General features: G+C 41.4%; 1 protein-coding gene across 3 annotated transcripts in view; it reads left to right on the forward strand.

The window, feature by feature from the left end:
* The window catches only part of LOC147630864 (protein ACTIVITY OF BC1 COMPLEX KINASE 1, chloroplastic-like), a 41,345-nt gene extending 26,640 nt beyond the window's left edge, over nt 1–14,705 (forward strand). Inside the window, exons 9-15 of one of the 3 annotated variants that reach the window (XM_086809241.1) lie at nt 11,735–11,862; nt 11,957–12,028; nt 12,529–12,632; nt 12,713–12,866; nt 13,038–13,107; nt 13,280–13,376; nt 14,566–14,705. In XM_086809241.1, coding sequence (XP_086665367.1) covers nt 11,735–11,862; nt 11,957–12,028; nt 12,529–12,632; nt 12,713–12,866; nt 13,038–13,107; nt 13,280–13,344 — 593 coding nt within the window. In that variant the 3' untranslated portion in view covers nt 13,345–13,376; nt 14,566–14,705. Of the gene's footprint in view, nt 1–11,734; nt 11,863–11,956; nt 12,029–12,515; nt 12,633–12,712; nt 12,867–13,037; nt 13,108–13,279; nt 13,542–14,565 lie in introns of those variants that run through there. The other 2 variants (XR_015267492.1, XM_086809240.1) reach the window with 2 other exon arrangements.
* Nucleotides 14,706–20,948: the final 6,243 nt, after the last annotated feature.

A 20,948-nucleotide genomic window follows, 5' to 3' on the forward strand; every position in this document is an offset into this window, starting at 1 on the left:
TCCAACTTTTCAAAAACAAGTTTCCAAAAGTCACTCGTAAACTTAGAGTCCCTATCACAGACTATGTCCTGCGGGGTAACCCGTACAGTCTAAACAATCTAAACAATTGCTCGATAAACTGCCGTGCTAATTGTGTAGCTGTAATAGTCTTCCGGGTCGGTAAAAATCTAGCCATTTTTGTCAAGCGATCTACCACAACCCAAATAGAATCGTGGCCTTGATGTGTTCTTGGCAATCCGGTAATAAAATCCATGGAAGTACTTTCCCATTTATTAGAAGATCATGTTTTCAAGTGTCAAATTTGTCAGGCAAATAAAGCTGAATGCTTTAGACAGGCTGGGTTGTTGCATCCTTTGCAAATCCCAGGTACATACCCTTTCATCTTTGGCCAATAAAAAGTGTTTCACTAACGATAGCGTCCTGTGTACCCTAGGGTGTCTAGCAGAAGGGGCGTTGTGACACTCCTTAAGAATCTTGGACCTAATGTCCGGGATCTGTGGTACACAAATTTTGTCATTACGGAATAGCAAACCATTCCGAATCATCCCCACTGGCCTCTTGCAGCCTGAATGGTAGACTGCTTAGTCATTGAGTCTTGGTCAATCAATGAGCTCCCGTCCTGGATCTTCTGCCAAAATGGACCAAAATAACTATCAATCCTGTAAAGCCCTCTCAATGACTGAAATAAGTCAGTAGAAATCTCGGTGAACGACAAAGTATTCACCTCTCTAATTCGACTAAGCGCATTTGCAACACTATTCATAGACTCTTTCTGATAACGGATCTCAAAATCAAAATCTTGCATTAACTCCGCCCAACGAGCTTTCCTTCCTGTCAAATCATCCGCATCACACACATACTTGATTGACTGATGATTAGTCAATACCACAAACTTGGAGCCATATAAATAATGTCTCCAAACCTTGAGAGCATGAATCACAGCATAAAGCTCCTTCTCAAGGGTTGGCCAACGAGATTGAGTGTCGTCTAGCTTTTTACTTTCAAAAGCAACCGGTCTACCATCTTGAAATAGAGCAGCCCCGATAGCATAGTCACTCTCACTGGCATCAGTTTCAAGAACATAAGGCCGGCAATGCTAAGATAGGTGCTTCCTTGACTTTATCTTTTAAAAGTCTGAAGGCCATATCCAAATCGTTATTCCAAGTGATAGGCTGATTTGACTTACGTCCACGACCTTTCAATAAGTCGGTCATCGGTAGTGTGAGCTGAGAGTACTCCCGCACAGATTTCCGAAGAAAAATAACAAAACTGAGGAAAGAACGAAGTTGTTTCACTGTTCACGGTATAGGCCAGTCTAGAACCTTCTGAACTCGGTCATAGTCAATGCTCAATCCATCTCTCGAGTGATCTTGTGTCCCAAGTAAATGATGTCGGTCATAAAGAACTCACATTTACTTAACTTAGCATATAGTCGATTCTGTCTTAAAATAGATAAGACAATCGTGAGGTGTCTGACATGATCCTCAAGAGTACGACTATACATCAAAATATCATCCAGGAACACCACCACAAATTTCCCCAAATGTTCACGAAAAAGATCGTTCATCATTTGCTGGAAAGTGGCTGGAGCATTGGTTAACCCAAAAGGTAATACGAGAAACTCGTAATGGCGATACCTAGTCCGAAAGGCGGTTCTTTCGACATGCCTTTCATGAATACGTATCTGGTGGTAGCCAGTACGTAAATCTATCTTCGTGAAATATTTCGCTCCTGCTAACCGGTCAATCAGGTCATCTGATCTAGGGAGAGGATAACGGTTCTTAATGGTGAGCTTGTTCAATCTCTTGTAATCTATACACATTCTCCAAGTATTGTCCTTCTTTCTCCGAAGCAACATAGGTGCACCCCAAGGTGATTTACTTGGACGGATCTGGCCCATCCTCAAATAATCTTCGAGTTGTTTAGCCAACTCATCTTCCTCAGCTTGGCTCATCCTGTAAGGTGGAATATTGACAGGATGAGCACCAGGGATCAAGTCAATACGATGATCTACTGTCCGTTCAGGTGGTAAACCATTTACATCCAAAGAAGGGATGAGAAAAGAAGAAAGTAGAATCAATATACAATGGAAAGCGGTATACAAAGAAGAATCCATTATATTTCCAAAATCAATTGTATTTACAAGAGGTCCCTGAGAGGGATGAATACAATCACCTAAAATACTATACTGGGTGTCCTTATGCAAAGAAAAAATATGACTAGACCAATCTATCTGGACTTCAAGAGTCTTAAACCACTCAATCCCTAATAACAAGTCTACATTTCCTAGATGCATTACATAGCATTCCAGAGTGTCTTTGTAGTCGTGAATCTGGATTGGAAGCATCTCCACCTTTCGATCCCAAACTTGCCTTCCTGAAGGTAAGCGTACCTCATAGGTATGATCGTTGGGTGTCGTATCAAGACTCAATTTCTGCACAAGTTTGTAGTTAACAAAGTTGTGTGAGCTGCCAGGGTCTAAAAGAATGTAAATCTTATGGCCATTCACTTCTCCATAAACTCGGAGAATATCATGCAAGCCAAATACTTTAGAATTGAACAGACAATCAGAACAAGTACTAGGACGAGAAAGTACAGTAATCGACGTACCTGTCAAAGACAACTGGTTAGCTGCCTTTGGCTTGGGTCGTGCGTTTGTCTTTGAACCCTTTTGCTTTGGGCACTCGTCACGCATGTGTCCTTTTTCTTCGTAGATAAAACAACGTCCTTCCTTCTTGAGCTTTAAAGCCCTAAGGAGTCGTTTCTTCTTCGCTGGTGTCAAACTTGAATTCTTCGAAGGTTGGTCCGAAGACTTTTCTTGTGTCGTGTTAACCATAGGTGCGGAGAACTTTCTTTTATGCTTGTTCCCCTGCTTGGTAACGGGTTTCGACTTGGAAGAGACCATTGTATCATCATAGATACGAGCTGAATGAATGGCCTCATCCAATGTTTTGCATTTGTTATTTTTAACCTGTAAACGGTATGAGTGTGGTAAACCAGCTACGAAGAATCCCAAAAGAGTAGTGTGATCCATCTTTGTAGCTTTCATGTGCAAGTCCCTAAACTTCTGGAGGTAGACCTCATAAGTGAGGTGCTGCGAGGTCATGGTCAAAGCTGAAAACCGGGCAACAACATCATAATACTCCTCTTTCTTGAGGAATTCTTTCTTGAAGACGTCTTCGAATTGTGCCCAAGTCGTTGGCTTAGGGTTGAGTTCCTTCCACCAAAGCAAAGCTTTGCCGGACAGGAAACCTGCTGCTAACTGGATCTTCTTTCCATCATCATATGGATGAAGCTTGCATCTGGGCTACGATTTGTGCCTGACGTTCCGACAAAGAAGCTTCATGAGCTACTTTGAACTCTTGGAAATCTGATTTTGACACAAAATCGTCAAAAAGATCGGCATCGGTACCTTCCGTAGCCGGCAAGCCTTCGCGTTCCACAACAAGGGGCTCCAACTCCGATTCTTGGGTCGACATCGTGAAGAGGGTAAGTGGAGAGAAAATTCGATCTTTGCACAATGAAAGTGCAAGGGAACTTGAGAGCTTGAGAGCTTGAAAACTTGAGAGATGTGTGGCAAGAAGCCCACTTAAGGGGTTTATAAAGATAGCCCCAAAAGCTAAAAATCCCCAAAAGCTATCTTTAGTGTTTGCTTTTGTGTTATATATATATATTCTATTTTCTTAAAAAAAAACACCTTGAAACCTTAGAGGAGGGGTTTTTAAACTTAAAAAAAAAAAACTAAAAAAAAAACGAAAGCCCACAGTCTTGGCCGTCCCCACCGAGCCACGAGCTGAGCTAACTAGGTTGACGTACCGACCAATCTCCCCCTCGCGACGTCCCATACCACCACGAAGCTGCCCTCGCGGGCCTCGAGATTGCTGTCGGCCTCGGCTGCATAAAGCAGGTGCACGTCTGCACTAGATCTAGGCTCCAAGACCATAGAGCTCTCACAAACTCGCAAGGCTCTCTATATCCCAATAACTAACCTTGGCCACCCTTTTATAGGCTCTTGGCCGGTCATCGGGCGTCCACACTTGGGCGCCCGCCCGTCCATACTTGGGTGCCCGCCTGTTAGTATATCCCTAACTCAGCTCGCCAATCAGCCTGCCTAGCTCCAAGCTTCCCCAAGCCTCAAAACTAGCCTTGCGTGCGTGTAGCACACGGTAGATACACACTGTGCACATGACAGAGAGCCTCGCCGTCGTACCCCGATTGAGGATCCACACACATGGCACACATATGCAAAGAGCCTCTACCATATCCCTCAACAACCGCCCATACCACAGCCTAGGAATCTCGCCCTTCCACCTCTACTTTCTTTACCGCCTCGATGGTAGAGAGCGCTATCCGCTGGTTACAGCATGGGAGATGACTGACCACACATGTATACAGAGTGAGCATCTTATTTATGCAGCTCACACACTGGGACCCTTTGTTGCTCACCTCTTTAATAGGGCACTAGTGGAGGGCCTACCAGCTGGACTATGCACACCATCGTGCCTCTCCACAAAGCGGGAGACATGCCAGACCCCAGCAACTACAGGACTATCATGATTGGTCATACATTGGCCAAACTTTATGGCGTAGTGCTTGAGGCAGAGTTGAGCTCATATGTAGAGAAGGAGGGACTGCAAGCACCAGGGCAGGTTGGATTCCGACGAGCTTTCTGCACTATTGACCATATATTCACTCTGAGATGTCTGATTGACCAGGCTAGGGGGCAGGAGAAGAGATTATACTGCTGCTTTGTGGATTTCCGCAAAGCATTTGACATGGTGCCACGAGAGAGACTCTTCCAGCGCCTATAGTCATTGGGGATCCCATCAGAGATGGTTTGGGGCATCTATGCTTTATATGAGCAAGTCTTCGGGCGCATACGATGCCCTGGGGGGCTATATGATGTTATTGCTAGCTTCATAGGTGTGAAGCAAGGATGCCCACTCTCTCCTACACTATTTGGGCTTTACATCGATGAGGTGGCTGACTTCATTGGTCACGGTGGAGGGGATGGGGTAGACATCTCACGTACCACAGTCCACATTATGCTATATGCAGATGATATTATTCTGGTCTCTGAGTCACGGATGGGACTACAGCACCATCTCCATGCACTCGATGACTTCTGCACACAGAGGGGGCTTACAGTGAACCTTGGGAAAACCAAGGCCATGATTTTCCACACCTCAGGGCCGGTTCGACGAGACAGGCCAACTTCACACTAGTAGGAGGACAGGTAGAGGTGGTAGACTCATATGTGTACCTGGGGATTACATTTATGACTCCGCCAGGAAGATTTACTATGGCACAGGCAGCTAGGGATAGTGCTTAGACATGTGGGGATGCACTTAAAGGACACAACCAGTGATTGGTGCTGCCAAAATCATGGATGGTAGTGCTGCCCACGCATGGGCTGAATCAAAACACAGTTCTATTCCCAGTTCTTGCCACTAGACTTTGCAAAAGATGTACGCAAAGAGTGGGATTGGTTCTCCCAAGATGAGGGAGGCAGTCTCCTCATACGTGGCGGGTAGTATTGGAAGACTCTACTTAAGGTTACACCATTTATGCAGATATTTGATGATGAGAAGAAGAGGAAATTGGAGTCGGGGTTGCAACAGCAATATGAGGAACACAGATACGATGGAAAGTGTTTTAGATGTGGCAGCACAGCTCATGGGGTTGCCAAATGCTTTGAGAACACTAAGAAGGTCAAGGCTAATGAATAGCTTAGTGCATATCTTTTTGAAAATTTTGATATGAGGAATACAGATGCGATGGAAAGTGTTTTAGATGTGGCAGCACAGCTCATGGGGTTGCCAAATGCTTTGAGAACACTAAGAAGGTCAAGGCTAATGAATAGCTTATTGCATATCTTTTTGAAAATTTTTATATGAGGAATACAGATGCGATGGAAAGTGTGTTAGATGTGGCAGCACAGCTCATGGGGTTGCCAAATGCTTTGAGAACACTAAACTATGTTCAGCATATGTATCATTCTTTTATGTATGAGTTTTTGGGACATGGTATTATGCATGTTTGGTGATATGTATATGATAAATTTTGTAAAGAAAATATTTATTTATTGGAGCCATGAAACATGTGATGTTTTGGGGTTGTTTTTGAGCAAAGTTGTTGGTGGGAAAAGTGTGTAGACAGTCTCTCTTTATTCAGGGCATTCAGGGAATGCTAAATGGTCATGTTTGAGGCATAAAGGCTGTAAAAAACTTCATGGGCAGCATGTATGGTACATGACACAGTGTGCTACTTGAGCGTATGCAAATAGGTATCTTGAGTGGATATGTATGGAGATGCCATGTATACTATGTGAATTCTCTATAGGTTTTGGAGAACCTGCCACGTTGATGGCTTGGTGGAGCAAGTTTTGAGACTTGTTGGAACTATGAGTTGGATATGTATCTAAAGAGGTACTATGAGATATGGCAGATGGCCATGTGGGCTTTTTGATCGGAAGCCAAAGAATGATAGATGGCAGATGCTATTAGGAACTTATGACTAAGGGTCATGAATATTCTGTGTATTGCACATGTTGGACTTGCAGTGGGATTGCAATTGTTAATTTTATGGACATACGAGCGTTGTGATTGGTGGTCATATGCCTGTGTCACTTGGCTTGTATTAAGCAAGGCTAGAGAGCGTGTGAAGACAGTCTGTGAAGACATTGGAAAGGCAAGGAAAAAGTTAGGTGTGGAGACAGAGGGTGTTTTCATGGCCAAGATCTCTTTCAACTGCGGACAACTCCGTAGAAGCCTGGTGTGTGTGTGTGTGTGGGGGGGGGGGGGGAATGGATGCCACAAACCCTCTACTCTTCAAGACATGTAGGGCACATTAGTCCGGGGTGGACACGCAGGGCGTGTTAATCGTGAGCATGTGTATGGAGCATATGGTTTGCATCCATATGGAGTCCAAGGGCGTGGTAGGATGTTTCGAACATCGGGCAAGGCGCATAGGATGTTCTGATCCTCGGGTAGGACTCATAGGATATTTAGGACCAGAAAGAAGATGGGTGTTTCTCCAAGTGCATTATGCATTCATGTGTGTGCTTGACCTTTATTTTTTATTTCTGTGACTTGTTTTATGGCCTAGATAATGCTTGGTATTTCTCCATGTGATTGTCCATGGGGCCGGGATGCTTGGGCACCTTATGGATGTGTATGTGCACATATGTTCGGGCCTAAAACAGTGTTCGTATGGGTTTTGCAGGTGGTAAGTGTGTATTGAACTTAATTTACAACTTTGAGTATTTTATTACTAAAGTTTATGGTTGTAGGTTCACACTTCACAAATTAAAGTCAGGCAACTTATAAGTTATTCACGTGGACCAGGCATAGTTTTAAAACACGTGGACAACTTATTAGATGGGCTCCCAGCTTTTTGGAATAAAAAGCATCCGACACACTAAAATAGGGCTTGTTAAAAGTGCATTGACAGGATGCTTTTGGACACTTTTGTGATTGGCGCAATGAAGAGAGGAGGTTACAGGGCTGTCTCGACCATCTCCACACGCCGCACAGGGCTGGTCGTACAGAGCAGCATGTCGTTTGGCACCTGGCCGTATAGTGCTGTTCACACGTGTGGGGATCGTGTTGTTGGAACTTATTGTTTCAGGGCTGGCCGTAGAGGGTGTTGGCTGGAGAGAGGGTTTTCGCTTCAGGCGGAGGTGTTCCCGTTCACTCCAAGGCATGCTGGTGAGTTCACACTAGCGGGTCGGATGTGCCTGTGAGTTCACACATAAGTAGGATGGAAGTGCCTGTTGGTTCAAGTGAGCAGGATGGGAGAGCCCGTGAGCTTGCTTGAGCCGGGACAGAAAGCACCTGTTGGAGAGCTTTCTGCAGGGCAGAGGTATTTGAAAGAGAACACGTGCAGCGCGTGATAGACGGTGGAAATACTGTGTCTTTGTTTGCTTGTGTTCATTTGAATGTACTTGGAGTAATAAGGTGCAAGCTGGTGGTGAATCCCCGAGTATTTGTGATCTTGTATTTTGAAACAGACTCCTTTTGGAATATAATCCTTAAGGGGATGGGTCGGCCCATCCTGTGGCCTTTAGTGTGGTGTACTGTGCCAATTGTTATATGTTGTGGTTGCTGCTTATGGCATGATTATGTGCTCTTAAGTATGATTTTGAAACATGCACCCACCCGTTATAGGATCTTAAATCAACTTTGCATACATCGGGATGATATCCAAAAGCCAGCTTTCCGAACTTCGTGAGTTTCTTGTGCAGTTTCTGCAAGGTTCTTGTGATGCCATTTGGGTTCACGAATGCCCTGTACCTTGCACACCTTAATACGTTGCCATGTAGGCCTTGCAGCCACCTTAGAGGCAAAATAAGAGGTTGTATATGGGCAATTTGGAGCTGTTTTGACAGCCCTATAGGTGCCTAGAGCTGTCCAACTTATACAAGCCTTTGTATCGTGTTCCAGAAGTGACTATTTCATAACCCGTTGATGGGTCTTTTACCAAACACTTCCCGTCTTCAAATTCAACCTTTAAACCTTGGTCGTTTATGGCTGAGACGGAGAGCAGATTTTTCTTTATCCCTGGAACATACAATACATTTTTCATACAAATATTGGCACCATTGGCTGCAATAAGTATGACATTGCCAATTCCCTTTACTGGATATGTGGTATGATCTGCACATGATACAGTGCGGCGATTTGAAGCATAAACCAAGTGCTGAAATACATCTTTGCATGAAGTGATGTGGCTCGAAGCACCACTATCAAAATACCATGATGCATTCTGTCTGTCAGATGCAATGCAAGACATATCAGTGACTGAAGTACTTGGTGTGTCACTAGTGCATGTGACCAAAAAAGTGTACTCTTCTTGGATTACATTAGCTGATTGCTGTGCTTTGTCATCAGAAGAGTCTTCTACTGCATTGCCTGCTTCTTTCCTTTTCTCTTTTGCAATCCGCTTCCTACATTCACTGATGTAGTGTCCAGGCTTATGGCAGTAGTGACATTTGCCCTTCTTTTTGGGCTTGTTTGCATCCCCTTTGTCAGATTTTTCACCACCAGAAGAGGGCTGTCCATGACCAGCCTTGCTAGACTGTTGTCCCCCATGCTTAAAGCTCTTTGCTTTACCCTTATCCTTGGCTGTAAATGCCTTGTCTCCACCACGGTTGCTCGATAAGTTTGCTCTTGTTTGCTCTTCCTGCAAGAGTAAACCCACGAGCTCTTCAAAAGTGACGGGATCACCACCTCCTCTCATTGAGAGGTTGAGAGAGGTGTGAAAGTCCAAGTAGGAAGGCGGTAAAGAATGAAGAGTGTTGGTGACCATCTGTCTGTTTGGGATAACCTCATCAATGTTGAGCAATTGTTCCTGCAAATCTTTCACTTTGGTGAGATGATCTGCCATGGAGTCACCCTCATCCATAGAAAGAAGATCCAATTGCCTCTTCAAGTAGGCAACTCTTGCCTCGTTGCGTACCTGATACATTGCTTCCAATGTGTCCCATGCAAGCTTCGATGTCTTGCAAGAACGAATGTGCGGAATAATAGTCCTTTTCACTGAAAGGGCTATCAATGACATGGCCTGTGTATCTCTAGAGTCCCATCTCTTTTGCTCTTGTGTGGGAGCAGGTTCTACATCAAGAGCTCTTTGAGCACCTCCCCTTTGAGGCGTGGCTGGCTGTATGGTAAGTGGGCATGTGTCATCACCACACACGATGCCCCAAAGCCCTTTGGCTACCAGCAAATTACGGATCATGAAACTCCAGAGTGAGTAGTTAGATCCATCCAACTTGTCCTCCTGGGTGAGCACACCAAATACATCTGTAGCATTCTGTGCCATGTCAACAAAATATACTTGCAAGCAAACCAAGCACCAATGTGCACTGCCAGGCAACCAAATGTCTTGTGCAAATGTATGCCTGCAAATCAAAGCAAGTGTAAACCTGCACCAAATTGTCCAATTACACACAATGTGTATACATATGTGACAAATCACTGCTGTAATGCCCAATTACATGCTCCAATCTGAAAATCCCCAATTTTTATGCACTCCAATCGCTTCAATGTGCATTTAATTGGCCAATTTTCATAAAAGCCCCAATTTTCTGCAATTGAAAGAGGTTCAATTTGCTGATTTTGACCTCAATTTTGAAAACCCCCAAATTGCAAGCAAAGCAACATGCCCAATTTTTTCAATTTGTCTTGAAATTGAGAAATCCCCCAAATCGCACCTGCAACTTTCCTTTGAATCTGACCTGCACAGAAGTGTCTGCAAGATTTGAATATTTCAATGCATATTTTCGCTCACATGGAAAGTGCCGGCAGGCGAGTGTAGTACGGATGGTAGGGACTTCTCTTGCAGACGTCAGTCCAGGTCCAGATGTGTTGCTTTGTTGGAAGAGCTGATGTTTGTGGAGCCTTAGTAAGAGTAGCTGACGCACGAGCAGACCTAACGATGGGTAGAAGGCAGGCGTGGAGGCTAGCTTTGTTGGTATGCAGAGGCGGGCGCTGGGTAGCCTGGGCGCCGGCCGGAGAGGGAGGAGGGAGGTGCCGCCCGCGGGCTGAGCGGCGGCAGTGGGCTCCCCACTAGTGCCGCCGGCTGCTGGTGGCCGGAACTGGCGGACGGAAATTTGCAGGCTTGCTGCTGCTTCTCCACAGGCAGAATTCCAGGGCCAGCTCCCAGCTCTGATACCAATTGTTGGGAGCTGGACTCACACACTCACACACACAAACCTGCACATTAGGGTTAGGTGCAGGATTGAGAAGCTCACACAGAAATGAGAGAGAGAAAGAGAGAGAGCCAAAAGTGTGGTATCCACAAAATGCAAGTCAACCCTTGCATGTGTGCCACATCCATATAATATAGAAGTACAAAATATTATATGTTAGTGTCCTTTCACACTTGATGTCCAAGGGGAAGAACCACATGGGAGAAAGTGCCCTTGGTTAAGCCCTGTTCACACATAGCACTACCATAAGTGAGCATATGCCTACAATGTTCACTATGGGATCGTAGAGGCTGTTTTTAATTATCTTGCCTTTAGCTGCATGTGAATATGACTCCTGTGGGACTCACTGTAGGTATTCACTAAAACTTAGTCTCTATCTTAAGGCAGGTTTGAAAAGTAACAAGCCCCTTAAACATTTTGATTTGGACTGACTTTAATAGGGTTTCACATACTGTTTCATAGTGTAGGTCAAGCTAGCACATACATGGCTAGTCTTGAATGGGCATTGAAACACGTATAGAAGTGTGTGGTTTACCTGATGATGGAGCTAGGATTTTAAAATCAAGGCAAGGCAAAGTGCATTATTAATCAGGAGATATGTTGCAAATCATCCAGAGTGGTTGGGTTGTTCTAAGGGGAGTCTTTTGGGAGGATGCTGAGTGATGACAGATGAGTATGAGGCTTTGTATGGAAGGGCTCAACCTTGTGTAAGGACACAGGTTTGGAGGAATGTCATTGCTCGTTCATCTTGATTAGAAGCTTCTGTCTCAAGTCTTTCAAGAAGGATCCTATATCAAGGTTGGCGTAATTATATGGAGTTGTTTGTGTTGCTTATTACAGTCCAGACTCTTTTGAAAGGCAGTAGAAACTAGTACTTGGGTGTTGATGAGAACATAAGCAATTTTTTTTCATTTGTGTGTGTGTGTGTGTGTGTGTGTTTGCGTGGGCGCAGGCCCCCGTGTGAGTTGAAATCAGTGCTTTAACTTGATTTTTTTCTGATACCTTTTACTCTGTCCATGACAGCCAAATTTAATCAGCTAGTGTATCAATATCCTATACGCATTCCTGAACGATTTTCCCTAGTTATACGCTCGCTTTTAACTCAAGAGGGAATATGCCTTACTTTTCAGCCAGATTTTAAGTTTCTCGAGGTAACCAAATGAGTTTCTATTACACCATCGCAAGATTTGATGTTAAATTTTTTGATTGTTGCTGATGGTGCATGGTTCATGGTTCATGGTGCAGGTAGCTTACCCATATGTGGCAAAGCGATTATTGACTGACCCTGACCCTGCCTTGCGGGAACGCCTAATTCAGGTATGATTGTGGTCCCATTTCTAGAATGCTTATCCCCATGGGGTTATACTTTGTAAAAAAAATTCCATCGACAGATCTAGGTTAGATTATTGACTGAGCTTGTGGTCCCATTTCTAGAATGCTCATCCCCATGGGGTTATATTTTGTAAAAAAAATTCCATCGATAGATCTAGGTTGGATTCTTGCTTGAGTTTATAAAAGTAGGGTTATGAATTTCCTACGAAGAAGGGTGAATTTCCTACGAAGAAGGGTGACAAGTGGGGGAAAGATGCCACACCAGTTGGAAACGATTGTGCCACATGGAGGAAGGACATGCATGCCGCGTTCATTTTTTTTTTCTAATGCCTCTTTTTTTGTACTGAACTGGGAGGAAATTTCCACATATGTGCAGTAAGCGAAAGATTGAAACTTGAAATGTTGTACATCTTTTTAAGATGGCTGTTGGGATGTGTTTATTCGAAAGGTTGCCTAAATGGGTTGATGCCAGTTCTACTGTATAGGTTCTATTCAAGGATGGTGTATTTCAATGGAAGCGTCTAGAGAACTTGATTCTTCTTGCAAGAGAGCAGGTTGAGATGATGACTCCACTGCAAGCAAGGAACCGGTAGGACGGACATCTTCAACTCATAATCAAGCTTAGAATTTATCTTTCTGAGGCATGAAAACATTTGGGGATATTGGCAGGCGTGACTTGGTGAGGACATCAGCATCTAGTGGAGCAAAATTGGATCTCACAGATACAATAAAGGATGGTGCAAAAGTTGTGCTCACAGATGCTGGAATAAGACGTCAGCTGCTTATGGCATTCACAGAGGACTCCAGATTACACATTCGTGAGGTCTTCGCATTCTTATAGCCTCTTCCCTGCTGCTTTCACTCATTAGGAGTCCGTACTCTCAGTTATTTAGGCCGTAGCCCAAAAATAACCACATGCATATTCGGGAGGAGTGTTGTGAACTGATAGATACAACTAATTTGTAACAAGCAGCTAATGCTGTGTTTGCTGCAGCTCATGGACATCTACAAACTCATTGAAGGGGAGTTCAATGTTGCAAATCTAATCGTTGATCTGGTCCAAGGTGATCTCTCTCTCTCTCTCTCTCTCTCATGCGGGCGCTGGTGTGCACACAGGTTTTTGTTGTGGGGGGGGGGGGAGGGGTTGTTTGTAGCTCATATGACACACTTTCATCCATATTCATGGAATTCCGCAAGGGGTCATTTACATTTGATTCAAAACTTGTATGTCATCAGGAATACCTGCTGCAACAAGGGATTTAATGCTATCATGGAGTGACTCAGTCCTTGTTGACCGCTGAGCTGATCGTGCAAAGAGGAGGATTGCTCTTCAGTAAGCACATTTAAGGATTCCGGTGTTGTCATGCTTATGCATGCGCCTTATTCATGGGTTGCAGCAACCTTTGTAATTTATTTTTCCCGGAAATTTGCAAGGAGGTGCATTTTAATTGAACATAACACCAAAAAGATAACCTTTTACAAGAATTCACTTCTCCAAGTATCCCATTCCTGTCATTCTTCTCGTTTACATTCTTTAACATTTTTAGCACCAGCTAATACATTCAAGCGAGACCTCTTACCCTGTTTTTTGAACTTACGATGCTCATCTTATCACACGAAGAGTATCCTTACACAGCTTGTAGGTATCAAGAAACACATTGAGGAAAACATCATTATAGCAGTTCTTTTGAAGAGTCTTTCGTAGGAAGAGTATAATAACATTGTTACTACTCTTACCACAACTTGCTAGTATCTACACTCGTGGATATTGAAGCATTGTTACTAAATGAGTTCAACAAATTCAAGAAATGGGCAAGGCAACACAGAAGGGGCTTTCTTCAAAAAGTGAGGCTTCAAGAAGTATGGCTCAAAAGCACCCTTCAAAGGTTCGAGTCAGAAAAATGATTTCTTAAAAAGTCTTGCAGCTTCTATGGAAAATGAGGTCATCATAATTAGCATTGTAAACAGTAACTAGGACTAGCATTGATATCATCAATGCCATGGATATTTTGTTGAGGGAGGGTGTTGAAATAACACACCAAAGTATCATTCATGTAACATGGGACTAGATGACAAATGTTCTAAGGTCTTCAGATCAATATTAGATTTTCATAATATGTTATTTTGGGTTTATTTATCAACTAGAAAGGAGACATCTAGAGAAAGCGGTTGGTGGCTCTAGGTGTGACATCCAGATATATGCTTTTGGTGCTCTTTTTGATGGTGCTTAGTTTTGGGATATCTAGGTGGAGATTAGCACTTAATCTCTTTCTAATCTTTTGTACTCTTGCTTGTTTAAAGGTTTCTATCTAATGAAAGGATACATCCTCCTTCTCCTCTCTTATATTGTCATTATGTTTATTTTATTTTAATTAGTCTTAATCTCTAGCTTAAGTCATTAGCCATGTTTCTTTCATGTGATTAGTCTCATGATTACATAAGTCATATTTCTAACAAACGAAGCATGCTTTAGCAAGGCTATGATAAGATCTTGACTTGAACATGTTTGGCACTGTTTGCAGGGAACTAGACGAGAACTTAGCTTAGTCTATCCATCCATTTTAAGCTATTGGGATCACCTAATCTTATCCAGTTTAGATTAGGTCACACTCTGATTGACATATGGCACAAGCATATTTGTCATGTGAATATATGTAGGTCTAAAGTTGTCGATTCGTCGAAGTTTAAGGTTGATTGTATGCACAAAATATGTGAAGCATGTCAGTTGTGGTGAGCAAGCTAAATATATTTTCTTTCATGAAAAGCACCTTAGTGTAAGGCCATTCGATGATATATATTTTGATGTATGTGAATCAATCAAGATTGCAACATCTGCATAATGCATATACTATGTTATATTTACTAATGATCACATTAGAAAAGCATGAGTTTACTTCATGAATGAGAAAAGCGAGGTATTTGCTTACTTTTAGAGATTTAAAGCCTTGGTTTAGAAGGAAAAAGGTAGCACAGTGCAAAAACATAGTCACTTGGTTTTTCATACCATTTGTTTTAGTTTAGATTGGCCTAATCTCTCTTAGTAAAGTCTTGCCCATGTCCAAGGACTTACATATATTAGATTTTATGTCATTTGTTGATCAACTGGTTGTTGCTTGCTATAGCACAGTGACAAAAAACTAGTCACCTGATTCTAAGCAGATTTCGCGCGTTTTTTTGAAGATTTGAGTTGAAGATTTTGCTTGGCACTAAGGTCATCCAAAAAGTCCCATTAATCTCTATGAGTGAGCTTAAATTTTTCTTTCATCTCATTGCATTACTAATCATAATTAAGTTTTCTTAAGCTTTGGCTAATATCACATACATCAACTTCAATTGTATTTACTTCAGTCACTTGGATTGGGTTCTTATTGATTGACATTACAAATCACGCAAAGCACCACTGCATTGAAAGCAACTAGATGCTGTCTAAAGTGTAAACTTGGATAAGACCTTTGTAATGGTGTCAAGCACAATGAGCCAAGTTCACTAGAGAAGGGTTCCACACTTGGCTTACAAAAATAAAGTATCTCTTAACACACAAATGAATTATCTCTAATGCATAAAAAGCTATGGAAGATCATTAAAGAAAATGCACTTGCTAGTCCTAATGATTGATGAGTGGGTATAAAAGGATGAACAAGCACTCTTCAACAAAACCACCAAGAAATGCTTCCAGTGTGGAAGGATGGGACATTACTAAGCCACAATGTGACCATTGCAAGAAGCTGGGACATAAAGAAGAGTGTAGATTTAAGAATCAAGAAGCCAACTACATGGACTCTTCATTGAGCAAAGAGGAGGTTTCCAATGACAGACTCTTCTAAGAGCTACATCAATAAATCTCACTATCCAAGCCTAGCTTTTAGCCTACATGTTATAAAAGGAGTCGACCATATGCGTAGACACTCATCTCATCTCATTTTATCCACCACACCTCACCACCTTAAGTAGCCATGTTGGCACTAGGGGGGGGGGTGGCATAGGAAATCACACCTTACCATCGTAAGTTGCTATGTTGACACTAAGGGGAGGTGATGACATGATGTAACACCTTACCACATTAAGTAGCTATGTTGGCGCTAAGGAGAGGTGATGGCACTAAGGGGGGGTGTAGGCAATCACATCTTACCACCTTAAGTAGCTATGTTGGCACTAAGGGGAGGTGATGACATGATGTAACACCTCACATCCAACCACCTTGCAGTAGCTTAAGAACATGGTACAAGGGGGATTGTTGAGAAATATGGTGCCATAGAGCACAAGGAAGGTAAGAAGTGAGTATTAGTCTAGCAAACAACCACATGAGTTAATGAAGCCAAGTTATACTCACCTCATAAAAAGGGTGATTGCTTTTCAAGCAATCAAATGAAACAAGCTCTCAAGTCTTTTTATGAGTACAAGTATTAATCTTATAACCTAACTGAGCTTAATTCTAAGCTTGTGTACTTAGGTTGCATCCACCTTACCTTGGTTTTTTGCATTATCACATTTGTTCAAAACTTTCATAGCCACAAGTACTTATGTTTTTCAACAATTTAAAGTAGAATCAAGTGATCAAACTATAGTAGAATCGAACGATTAAAGAAGTCAAATCGCTCGATCAATGAAGTTAAATCATCAATAAGAAAAGTTGCATCATCGATCAAAAGATTGAATCAGACAATAAAAAAAGATTAATCAGTCGATTGATGAAGATGAATCGAGCAATTGAAGAAGTTGGATCGCAAGATTGAATTGGTCCTAAATCGCACAATTGAATCATGCTCACCTACTACTACTGAGGAGATCTGCTAGAGTCCCTCTATTTTGTCAGTGGAATAGGGTATGGAGGCCCATAGCTTGTTGTTTAGAAGGAACGATGCAGAGGAGACATATATAGGGTGAAAATTACCTTTGTTGAAGGGAGATCATAGTGGAACATTTGATAGAGAGTCTCAAGCCTTCATTGCAGAAGAGAGGGAATGAGAGAGAAAGAGAGAGACTCAAACTTGTTTTTGTATTTTGTATTTTATTTTTTAAAAATTTAGGTTAAATTATATATACTCAACATAAAAATTGTTTTTAAAATTTACCTTAAGTTATATATACTCAACATAAAAATTATTTTTTTCTTTGGCAATGGATGATGATTAGCCTCTAAATTTATGTTTTAATATATCATTTTTCATTTAAAGAAACTATATAAATTATTATAAGACTTATCCTCATAAATTTATATTTTTAATTTATATAATATTTGGATGGCCACCACAATCAAAGAGAACAAAGGGTAGTCTTAAGAATGATTGAGCGTCACACTGACCCACACTATTGGGCACCGTTATGTCGGTGTGGCTAATCACCACAACATGTGAACTTACCTACCCCTATTCTGTCGACCTTGGAATAGGATGGAGATGCCCTTATGATAGTAGGGCCATCAATAGATTTAAATATAATATTATACCTTGGGACCAATGTTAAGGAAATTTAATGTCATGATTCCCACCTTGATTTCATTCCTTGAAAATGATTGCATTGGGAGTTTTGTTTATAATTGTAACATTTAAGCAAAGTTTACATAAAATAAAGCACATTTTCTAGGAACAAACATTGAGCTTGTAGAGTTACTTAGCTTGTTTCTTAGATTTCCTATGGAGGTTTTCTATGGTTTTGATATCTCATGGATAGAGGGGCTATTGCTATACTTCATGAAGAGAATGATTTATTGATGCTAAGAAAGGTTACACAGAATGATGTGTGTCTAATTGAGAATAAGGAGCTAGTCTCATATTTCAATTTCAAGCCTACAAGCATCAAGATATATCAGTGTATGGCTAGGTCCCAGTGTAAGAGATCATGTTGAAGTGTCATTTACAATTGGAGGTAACGAGATACATTATACCTTAGACATTCAATTTGGAAAAAAGTTTATTGTGTATGGGGCTAAGTTGTCTTTTGAATCTAGGTCATTGCCTTAAAGAGATCATGTTGAAGTGTCATTTACAATTGGAGGTAACGAGATACATTATACCTTAGACATTCAATTTGGAAAAAAGTTTATTGTGTATGGGGCTAAGTTGTCTTTTGAATCTAGGTTATTGCCTTAAAGAGACCTAGATAGGTCACTTGATAGTGATAAGTAGATTACCTGCTTCAAATTCTCTAAGCATTGCCAGACGGTGTCTTAGGTAAAATTCATCATAGAGCTCCTTAACAATATGATGGAAATATTATGTTTGAGGTGAAGATTGTATGGGTATGTATGGAGAGAGGATGTTACAACAAACATTACTAGTTTCTATGTGACCATCAGATTAAGCAAATGTGGGGAACACCAACAATGTGACAATAAATTGTGTCCCTAATTTCTCACATTAGGTGTAAAGAACCAAAGTCAATGGAAGGGACACTTGTCAAGGGTTCCTAGTAACAACCAATTAATAAGTGGTTCACTCATATGCTATCACTATAAGAGTATTCCATTTTGCATTACTTTGTAAGTTGTATATATAGTCTTCCAAGGGACACTCTTGAACATCCAATCACTTAGGTGTGCTATTCATGTTGGTTTCCATATGCATGTGGTAGCAGAGGGGAAATCTAGGAGAGAGTTGGAGGAGTTGAGAGGAATAGGTGTCTAAAATGGTGGAAAGTAAACATGCCTTAGGCCTAAGGCACTAGAAAAAATGTTAGTTGAAGATATGGTGTTAGAATCTATCCTTCCAAACAACCAGTTATCCTTCAGTATGATTGACATTGAGATGGATGCCCTTTTCTAAAATTTAGAACCCTCCTTTGACAACAAGAGGTTATGTGATAATCATTTTGCTAGCATACTCTACTTCTTGAATGTTTTGTGTGCTCTATGTTAATTTTTGTTGGTGATGTTTGTGTCTATAGGATTTCCAAATGGAAGAACGAAGCAAAGAAAGGGAGAGGTGATGGAGAACAAAGCTTTAAAAGTCTTTTGTAATTAAAGTCCAAGAGTAGATATGATTTTATCCAAAGCGTTGTTCTTTCTATGTAATTAACTTTTTTAACATTTAATAGATGCCACATTTTCAAAATATCTACAAAGGATCCAGGTTCGGGGGGTAAATAAGATGCACCTTTATGGAGAGCTTAGGCAGTGTTGGGTCTTCTTTGATTATGTAAAGAGGGTGAATGATTAATCAACAATGACATGCCATTTTTACAACCCTCACCTTATGGAACTATAGCCATTGTGGAATCCAAAGGTGAGGACATAAAGACTCAAGTAATTTTTTGGACATTGTTGAATAAATTCATGGAGAAAGAGGACTTTTAAGGAGCTAAATTTCATGGATTCATGGGAGATGAAGCACAAACCAATTGGAGGGATGTTAGAACTATCTTCAATGGGGGGCTTGATAATTAATGTTTGCATCCCTCCTCTGACCAACAAGAGTTCAAGATGAAATGTACACAATAGAAGAATGCTCCAAGTAGAGTGGTTGTTGTACATGAGTTGAAATCATTGTGTGAATGGTTAGACAATGGTTATGCAATTAAATAAAAACATCATATGTTTGAAACTTGGATTGTCTCTAGTAGTATTCTAGCGCTTTCCATTGGGGGGGGGGGGGGGGAGTACATATTGAAGGTCACCTGAAAATGGCTAGATTGTACTTATTTTATAGTTTACCACATTAGTATTTTGTTAAACAAACAAACATACTTATTTATTGTTGTGTAAGGAATAGAGGCTAATGACCATTACCTTGTGCCTAGGAATAATCTATCTAAATCAATCCATGGGAGTTGGATGAGTACAAACAATGGGGTCAAGTATATGTCATTGTGGATGGTGCATGTGGTGTCACTAACATGTCTACAGTCTTGCAAAGTGAGTGCCAAACAAGCATCCTATATGAGAGGAAAGCATATTAGTGAGGGTCCAGATGTGTAAAAGCTGAGAACAAGAGAATCTATGCGGAGTAAACAATCCCATTCACATACAAATTTTATAATTCTTACGAATGATGCGGCTACAAAAGTTCGAGTGGTAAATGAAGAGGAGATGGACCTTGGGAACATTAAGACAATGAGGAGGAAAAGACCAAGGTCCTACTCCTTTGTAATCTCACCAATCACACGCCTGAGTATAAAAATGTGAGTGAAAAAAGTTCCTAGAAGAATACACTCAAGGTCGTGTATTACGTAATAATACTACAAATGAGCATGTAATGGGTGTAGATGAGGTGGAGATGCATTACACCAATTAGGCAATTCATCGTACAGAACTAGGGGGGTCAGGTTTATTGCTAAGTTTATTTACCTACAAGGGGGGGGGTGGTAAGTGTAACAAATTAGTTAACTCAAAGGGAAGAACAAGAACTATAGGGGTCCTTGTGCCCTCAGTTTTTGGGAGGATAAGCACACCGATAGGTCTAAAGTCACAACAAATGATTTGGTTTTGTGGTGATAGTGATAACCACTCTTGGAATCCATCAAATGCAATAGAGGCATTACAATCTCTAACACCTGCAAAGTGGGTAGTGCTAAAAAGACTAATATTAATGTTGTTGAGTTGAAGAGCTTTGCATAAGGAAGTTTGTTTTGTGATAATAAAGGGATAAGACGATCTAGACGAGAAGGGTTTATTTTGCGATAATAAAGGGATAAGATGACCTAGGCGAGGAGGGTTTGTTTTTTGATAATAAAGGGATAAGACAACCTAGGTGAGGACCATCGAGCAATGTGGGAACTCAAGCAAGACTAGAATTTTGAAAAGGCTATAAAGTAACCTTTAGAAAGATAATTACTAAGGATGTGCAAGGAATGATTCAAAAATGGCTATGGAGTGTCAAGTGCTTCATATTAATGAAGTACAAGCTCAGAAGCATGTGGAGTTTCTCATAGGAGAGGGCTTCAGTATGTACAGTGGGACGGTTGCCCATTT

This window comes from Cibotium barometz, chromosome 15, assembly GCF_041138505.1.
Source record: "Cibotium barometz isolate CiBa-2024 chromosome 15, ASM4113850v1, whole genome shotgun sequence".
In the NCBI taxonomy this organism is placed as follows: domain Eukaryota; kingdom Viridiplantae; phylum Streptophyta; class Polypodiopsida; order Cyatheales; family Cibotiaceae; genus Cibotium; species Cibotium barometz.